Here is an 8,999-nt window from a genome sequence, read left to right on the forward strand (position 1 = left end):
GGGAATCACACAAGCATCAACTTTATTATGATACGAGAGACTAATCTATCTGGATATATGGACTGGTCGGAGAGTTGCAATCGATCAGTGACGTCACTTGGGCATAAATAATGGATGCATCCATCGATGGAACAAGAGGAAAGACAAATTTAGGGCCAAAAAGTGGTGGTTGAGTAGTGCAAGTTAACGCATGTTTAGGAGTACTACCCAGTGCATCATTATGCTTTTCTTCGTTGTTGCTTAGTAGTGGTGGTACATGCGTACTGTCAGCTGAGTCGTTGCATATGTGCCGGCCAGCCAGGATAATTGATTAGTTAATATATTTACTCGTCAAACTGAAACTAAGATTCGGTTGTCAAACTAACCATTCAACAAGTTTGACAGACAATAAATCTGACTGGGTCATCTGTCATCTACATGTACGGAGAGGCGACTGGCCACTCCAGCTACACTATAGTTAATTACAACTTTTTTCCTAAGTAATCTAGGGTTACAAATACTACAAAGCAATCGCTAGAAATTAAATCAACTCCTTAGACTAATTAACTAGACACTAAATAAAATGATTAAGTAAAACTAAAGCACTACTGCAGCTAAAGTTAATTACTGAGTTGAAAGAGAGAAAATAGAAAAACAATAGGTTTGTCTTCTGTCATAGCTAAAGTTGTCATTTATTATTTCTCTAGTTTCATATTAACTATCCCATAATTTTAGGAGCGTACAAACATCAGTCATCAGAGATAGTTTGTACAACATGTTTTTTCTCTTCTGTAGATGACATGTATTGCATAATAAAAGATTGTCTTATCAACAATTGTAGATGCCCTTCACATGATTTTTGATCTATCTATGATGGCAAGCCTCTAGTGACACTCTATCAACTTGGATGGCTTAACAGTCCTCTGAACGAATATTGCATAAGGCTCAAGCCGCTTGCCAGACCCCTTATCACATATTGTTGCCGTATAAATGTATTGTCTAGTCTATTTCATTATATTAGTCTTTTGGTTGTTTCGGTTAGAGCATGCACTTCTACATGGTATCGGATCCGAGAGGTCTTGACTGGCGCAATTAAATTGCAATCCACTTTTGGTCCACGTTTAGGCCTGAGGGAGCCATACGTGAGGGGGAGTGTTGACGTATAAAGTATTGCCTAGTCTCTTTCATCAGATTCGTCTTTTCGTTGCATTGCCTAGAGCATGCACTTCTACACATATGGCTCGTTAGTGATAATCATATTGGATTTTCCATAAAACAGAAGAATGCCTACTGAATGCTGTATACGATATCAACAACCTAGGAGGACAATCATTAAATGTTTTATTGACATTTTGTTTTGGAAATAGAGGCAAAAAATTGTCTCATTTATTAATTAAGCATAAAGGGGTTGCCCAGTTAATTTACAAAAAAGGTGAAAACCTTTAGAAACTTGTCCAAAAAAATGCAACCAGGCAACAACCCTACAAGGAAAGAGACTATTCCCAACCCATGAAGCCACCCAACAACAAATGCAGACCGACAAACGCTCCCAAGACGCTAGCCTGCAAACACCCACACATGGGTCTCACAAACCCGGATGGATGTAAGTTGAGAGACCCGGAAGAAGCAAGAACAGAACAATCACAAGATACATAGTCCATTTGTAGAAGAACATAAGACAACTTCTCACAGGGCAATCACATATGTTCTCATTCGATCACTAGTAAATGAGAGCAGTTATTCACATTACATTCTCTCTTTTTTTATTTACAGGTACATCATGACACAATTTACATGCAAATCATCACTATGTGTGAACTAAGCTTAGTTTAGATGATTAGCTTCCCTATGGTGGAACTAGCCCACCTGGTTCAAGTCTTAGACTTAGTATGGGTGATCGCATATTTCCTGAATTTATTTCATGTTCTCCTGCGCTATTCTTTCTGTGGTATGGCGTGCTCATCAACTATGAGGTTTTGTGATGACTTCATCAACCTCTAGATCTGTCGACTCGGTCTCTTAGAGGTGCTCAGGGAGTGCGTGTCTGCGTTCATTAGGTGAGTGTGCGTGGGTGTATGCGAGCGTCTGTGTTTGTATCATGTTTGTAAAAATATAAATTATTACTGAGCATATAATCAGATTTCATTTGTCACTTGAGCATTAACATATGCTAACCAGGGATGAAGAGGCGAGGAGGCTCACCCTTCCTTTTCTCAAACAAATTAACACATGTTAGCTCATGATAGATAGATGAACCTAACATAGAGTTATATGATCTACAAAAATAAGAAGTTATTAAAAAGATTGTGCAATTATTAGGCAAATTGAGATAGAATCCAAATTAATGGTTGATAATGCATGTTCTAAACATTAGTCATGTTCACATTAACTAGCAGGTGAAAGTATTGTATAATTAAAGCACATTACAATTAGGTTGTTTTTGCATCCACTGGAGTTGAAAGAATGCTATCGTTATGGATATGTCTGGTGAAACTTTTTACCGAAAAAGTCTGGTGAAACTTTTTAAAACACTAAGTATTGATATCTTCAAATAATAAGATGAATTTATGATAAAACTCTGGGATTTTACAATATACTAATAAACCAGATATTAGCTAGTGGTAAACAAACAAAAACACTGTAAACTAGCTAGGTAGAGGAAGTGTATCTCACATCAAACATGGTAGTCATCTCCCAGCTAGCTATGCTCAAGTACTACTCATGTGGTACATATACATGTAAACGCAAACAACAAAAAGAACAGCGGTCATCTTCCTACATCTTAACTTGGCATGCACTACTGCTAGTTAGGCTACTAGCTATAGCTAGCTAGCCATCTAGTACTGGTACCAACCAACCAGTGCAGAGCTCGATCAAACCAACCCATGGCATGAACTCCACCGCAACCGCGATCCATCTACCTAGCAGATGGATGCCAACTACTACTGGGGTATGTGGGGCGCCGCCACTACCAGTAATACAGCTGCTACCTGCCCGGCGCCGGCGTCAGCAGCTGAGCCGTCTTGGGAGGAGCAGGCGTTCGCGCGGGACGCCGCGGGCCACCTTGGTGCCGGCTGCGTGTGGCCGCCGCGCTCCTACACCTGCACCTTCTGCCGCCGAGAGTTCCGGTCTGCGCAGGCGCTCGGCGGACACATGAACGTGCACCGCCGCGACCGAGCTCGTCTCCGGCAGTGCGTCTCCCCGCCAGACCATCAAGCACAGCCCCAGCCGACAAGCCCTCATGATCATCATGAGCACCTTCAGCCAGGGATGCAGTATAGGGCGGCAGTGCGCCCTAAATCTCCACAGGATCAGCAGGCCAGCATGATAGGCCCCTCTACTACCTCTCCTTCCTATATATCCAGCATCATCAAAGAGAGCAGGAACAAGGTGTTCATCTCCATGCCTGCTGAGGAAGCCTCGGAAAGCGGCGATGAGGGGGAAAGGAGGAAGCGCAGGCGTGTCGTCGATCAGCCTCCAGCGGTGGCGCTACCGTTCTTCCTGCGGTGGTCACCAGCATCAAGTGAAAGAGAGGGAATGCAAGGAGCTGACGACGGTGATACAAAGGTACCCAAAGCAGCCCCAAGCCCTAGCCCTCTCCTTCTTGGAGTAGGCCGGCAAGAAGTGGATCTAGAGCTTAGGCTTGGGACTAGCTAGCTGCTGCTCCCAAAGTTGCATGATTTAATCTTCTAATTTTGCACTTCCAACTCGATCGTGTGCGTGAGTGTTCATGCTTCAGTTCTTCTTTTTCCCCTCGGTCTCTATTTCGTTTGTGCTTAATTCTTCTTGATTGCCCTTAGTCAATTTATCCGAATCCAAAAGCTTGTTTCTCTACATATGTGTGTATATATGTATGTCGATTGAACTCTGCAAAAGCTCAAATCAAATCATGTTACAATTTGTACCTCCTATCAAGTGTTTAATTTGATTATGCTCGGATTACTTGGAGAGTTTCTTCTATGATTCCCATGTTTGATATCTCAGGTGATTTGCTTAATTGGGCAGTCTTATCAATACATGTGATTTTGTCAATTCTCAATGTTGATTTCTTGGAGAAGTTTGTGCTTCCATGGATCATTCATAGTCGTAAATAGTGCATGATGTTTGATCAGGAAACAAAGAGCTGTTGAGATTTTTGTGTACAAAATGTGAAGCAGAAACTCAAATTCATTGACAAAACATCAATATCGTTGTTCCAAACTAATTATCTGTTAACGTTTCTTCAACAAATTATTTTTCAAAAAAAAATCTTCAAACGATATAGGCAATAAATAGCCTTGTTTGCGAAAGAGGACATATATAGCTATATATTTCACTACCAATCTACCATGTATAGTTCATAAATTAAGATCTTATTAGCTAATCTATGTGAATCATATTCCACAGCGCTAGAACCAAATCTCTAATATTCATTTCATGTTTGCCTCGTGATGCCTCGCCTATAGTCTGCCATGCATTGGAGTTTTCCTCGTCAACCATGAACAAGGTTGCTTCTTCTTTCAAGTCAGGTCACAAGCAGACAGTAGATAGGGCAAAGTGATGATCTAATCTTGTCTTGTACACACACTCCTATATATGTAGGGTACAAGCATTGCAGAAAAGAGAGAGAATATGTCTCTCATATATTATACTATCATATCAAGATCAGGTTGATAAACAAGAAGTGATTATTTACTACTAGGCCAATTAGCACATGATAATAATTATTATTCCATGACAAATATATGCAGTGCTTGCATGTAAGGAATAATGGTGTGAAATGAGGAAATGCACCTATGGGTAAAAATTAAAGCATAAGTGGTGAAGTGCACATGTTAAAGCAAAGACCAAGCGGGCGGTGTAGATGCTGACATGCAGATATACTAATACTACACCCACTCGCAATATATGCCACTGCTGACACATATTCCGGCCCGGAGGTAGCATGTACAGGAACTATAATAAGAAGCAGCACATGCAAATCAGCATATGCAAGGCCGATGGAATAATTCAAGCATGCACGTCCTGCTGTGAATTTGTAACCTGCTAGCGCTGAGTACCCATATGTACAATTCTACAGTGCAGCAGTACAGATATACTTCTATCTGCACATGTTCACATACTTACAGCGTCTAGCTGCTAGCTCCCCGCCCAGCAGAGCATTGTTTTATGTGTGCATGTGCAGTGTCATTCCTTCCTTGTTTCATTATTGGTTAGGTAAAACCCTACCCTAGTGAATGGGGAGCTAATTAACCAATTGCTGCTAATCAGTCAATGCATAATGCTACATGCACACCTCTAGCTGCCACCATTAGAAGAGAAGCATTCGTTTTGTTCGGTTAATCTGAATCCTTGTGTAATACGTAGTTAGCTATAATTGAGTATACAGATGATGCTATGCACATCAAATAATTTCCTACCAAGAGGTGGTAATTAGTATATGCACGTGCCTACATGTACTGCTATGAATCTGCACCTACATGTACAATTCTACAGTAAAGCAGTACCAATGAACTTCAATATTTATGAACTAAGTTATGCAGTACATACTGATACAGCCAGCCGGCCACACGTCTCTAGCTAGCTCTCCTGCCAGCAGAACAGTGTCGTCTTTTATGTCTAGTACATGTGCAGTGTCCTTCCTCTCCTCTTTCATTATTAGTTAGGTAAAGACCTAATACATGGGTAGCTAATTAACCAAGTACCGCTAATCCATGCACAATGCTACATGCCCACATTTATTTGACTTTAGGAGACAGGCACTCCTTTTGTTCTCTTAATTTAAAATTCCTAGTGTAAGTAACCAGGATGCTTCTGTCCTTGCCTTACAATTCCATGACTGGTGAGCTGGGTAATTTGAGTATATAAGTGCTATACAAGTATACATTACATGGTCAAGAAGCCCACGATTTAAAAAAATATCTTCCAAAGTGACACGCAGTATATATACCTACACTTCCCTGGAATAAACTGTGCTGTGCGAAATTTATGCTAACTGGAAGACTTGACAGACACTTGAAAGTTTATTTGGATTGGAAACCAAAAAAATAAAAGTGCAACGAAGAAATAGAAGTAGTCTGAACTTTTTATTCAGATATCCCAAAGCATTGAGGGGAGAAATGCACCCATCTCTCCAGTGATAAAACACGCAAGGATATGCCTCATTTGTCCGCTCTGCAGCTCTACTAGCACATAATGCAATGCACGTCATAGAAATTCTTACCAACAGATGACTAGTAATTAGTAGGTGCACGTAGTACCTTGGAATGTACTGTAGTATTGTGTAGGTTAGAATAGGAGCATTGTAATAACCAGAATGTCAACAGGACTAAGTGAGCATTGTAATATATCAGAGTATTGATGGATATATTTACCTAACAACTTTTTCCAAAAGAAACTGAAACCAAAAGCATCACATGAGCAATAGACGGGAATCCCCTCCTCATTATCTTGTTAGATCCAGTTCAAGTTAACTGGAGGCTCAGACCACTGACCCAGTTGGAAAAAAAAACTAAAATACTGCATGTTCCAAAACGCCAAAACAGGATTTGAATTAACCAGATAAATCTGATATAACATTATACGGAATTAACAGGACCAATGGAAAACTGTTTTTGCTTCAAGATATGCCCAGCCGAATATAACCAGATCCATCAGCAACTCATGGCTGGACCACATGCCTAGTTGCTGTGATAATGTCTTTTAATTTCCTCAGCAATTCATCTTCTCCTTGTTCCTTGAGGGCCATAATTTGCAAAGAAGAAGACAGAACCCAAACCTTCACGCCCAACATTCTAAGGACATCTGGATCACGGTCGTAATCCTGACAGAGAAATAGGGAGAAGAACACATGGAATAAGCAGTCAAATGGATTATCCGGGAAAATTGTACGCAGGGAATTCTAAGATGGCAAAATACCTTCTCAGTAACTAAGACTACGGTCTCTTTGTTATGTTGATCCACAAGCTGCCTCACTCTTTCTTGGATTAATTCTAGGTCCTATAGTAGGTAAACAAGGAGAGAAAATCAATCACCATGCAGTGAATGACAAAGAGAAGCTAGTATTAAGAAAATATATATTACAAATGCAGTATTGCAACAGCTAGACTATTGTTTCAGCCAAAAATGGGAGCAATTTCTTGCTTCACTTTCAGAAATGGTACATATTACAGTCCCATTGCCAAGCCAGGTAACATGTACAGCTGGACATGCGTATGTCATTCTGGAAGTACATGTAACTTGATTTGATTTGCTGATGTGGAGCTCCTAACTAGCAACGACCATGGAAAGAACATGAAGAGAGATAGCAGACACTTACATAATCATTGAAGAAATGATGATCACTGAAATCCAACCTATCAACATTAAGTGGACCAATCTACAGCAACCAATAAGTAAAGGATTATTTGCATGATTTCCTAGTAGCAGGATAGCACACTATTACAGTATGGGTGTGATTCCATTATAGTAAAAGCATCAAAGATTAGTCAGAGAAAACGATTGAAATACATCAGGCAAGTTGGAACCCTAGCGCCTCCACAGTCCACACCACCACCACCTTTCTCGCCCCCTCCCCTCGCATCACCGGAGGGCGCGTCTTGCTGCAGTACGCGCTCAGAGCCGGTCCTGAGATTTCAGGGGCCCGGGGGAAACTACAATCCGGGGCCCTTAGTAGACATGATTTTTTACCCCCAAAAAATAGGTGCATCCAAAATCATACAAAGAAATTTACACATATTAACTCGAAATTTTCTTCTAAAATTCCAAGATGCAACTAATATAGTATCAATATCAATCTCATCTAATAATTTCTTCTCAGTGCATTAAGTTACCAAGCCATTTAACATTGCAGATCTCAGGTAGTTTTTCAACAATTTCAACTTTCAAAAGCTTCTTTCAGCTGATGCTACAGTCAGTCATAGTAAATAAAATCCAATAGGCAATAGAAATATTAGGATAACAATCTGCTTCTCTGACAAACTCAAAAATCCACATCGCAGACATTGGTCTATTGAACAAAGTCAAGTGCATAACACTTAACTCAAAAATTAGATCCTTTAACCCAACATTAGATGAATCATCTGAAGAGAAATAACTTGCAAATTTAGCGCAATTGTCTTTTAGTTCATAACAGTCCACTAACTTCGAGGCCATTGAATTCATTAAAAATCCAAATATACTTTTTGAATGATTGGAGTTCTTTAAATCTGTTATTCAATGAATTGGTTGCCACATCAACCATAACCAAACAATATTTAGCTTCAAAAGCCATGTCGGCTTGCAAGATTGCTTCATTGCAGTCACTTTCATCAAATTGCCACTTCCTAGGAGCACGATGTTTTACTGGAAATTATAGCTCTACGCCCATTTAGATGTGATTTCTTTGGAGCTTTGCTTGAGTTAAGTGAAGATAGTGGTACCAAACCCAAGGCTAGGGTCATTTGGAATGATATTCTATTTGTTGTAGCTATAGTGAGCAGGAAGTTGCAATCACTATCCATGTGCATTGAGTCTGCCTTAACACAAATAGAAGGTATGAGGAATTACTTTGGCACTTACAGAAATGAAGGGTTTGCTTCTGGTGTGATCATTGCCAAAGAAATCGCATCTAAAACGGGTGTAGAGTCATCATTTCTAGTAAAACGCCGTGCACCTAGGAAGAGGCAATTTGATTAAACTGACTGCGATGAAGCAATCTTGCAAGCTCAGAAGGCTTTTGAAGTTTTTTTTTTCTTGTTTTGTTATGGTTGATGTGGCAACCAATTCACTGAAAAGCATATTTGAAGAACTCCAATGATTCAAAAATATATTTGGATTTTTAATGAGTTCAACGGCCTTTAAGTTATTGGACCGTTATGAACTAAAAGAAAGTTGCAGTAAGCTTGCAAGTGGTTATGAGTTAAGTGGTTATGCAATTGACTTTGCCCAATAGACCAATGCCTGCTATGGAGATTTTTGAGTTTGCCAGAGAAGCAGATTGTCATCCTAATATTTTTATTACCTATTAGATTTTACTTACAATGACTGTGGGCATCAGCTGA

At 40.0% G+C, this 8,999-nt stretch overlaps 1 protein-coding gene and 1 long non-coding RNA gene across 3 annotated transcripts; one reads left to right on the forward strand and one right to left on the reverse strand.

The window, feature by feature from the left end:
- The first annotated feature begins 2,739 nt into the window (after positions 1-2,739).
- On the forward strand, positions 2,740-3,883 carry LOC125548924 (zinc finger protein 8-like). The gene has a single exon (XM_048712444.1). The coding sequence runs from the start codon at positions 2,908-2,910 to the stop codon at positions 3,634-3,636; it is 729 nt and encodes a 242-aa protein (XP_048568401.1). The 5' UTR covers positions 2,740-2,907; the 3' UTR covers positions 3,637-3,883.
- Positions 3,884-6,375: 2,492 nt separating this feature from the next.
- Positions 6,376-8,945, reverse strand: LOC125545507. 2 transcript variants are annotated; one of them, XR_007300057.1, is made up of 4 exons: positions 8,518-8,945; positions 7,277-7,336; positions 6,877-6,957; positions 6,376-6,781 (listed from the first exon to the last, which is right to left on the reverse strand). It is a non-coding gene; the product is annotated as an uncharacterized LOC125545507 (long non-coding RNA). The 2 variants fall into 2 exon arrangements; XR_007300056.1 differs by having other exon boundaries at positions 7,277-8,919.
- Between the last annotated feature and the right edge of the window lie 54 nt (positions 8,946-8,999).

Source organism: Triticum urartu, chromosome 3, assembly GCF_003073215.2.
Source record: "Triticum urartu cultivar G1812 chromosome 3, Tu2.1, whole genome shotgun sequence".
Taxonomy (NCBI): domain Eukaryota; kingdom Viridiplantae; phylum Streptophyta; class Magnoliopsida; order Poales; family Poaceae; genus Triticum; species Triticum urartu.

What these genes read in the sequence shown, in the direction of transcription:
- LOC125548924 (XM_048712444.1), top strand. Translation starts at nt 2,908, where the DNA reads ATGGATGCCAACTACTACTGGGGTATGTGGGGCGCCGCCACTACCAGT.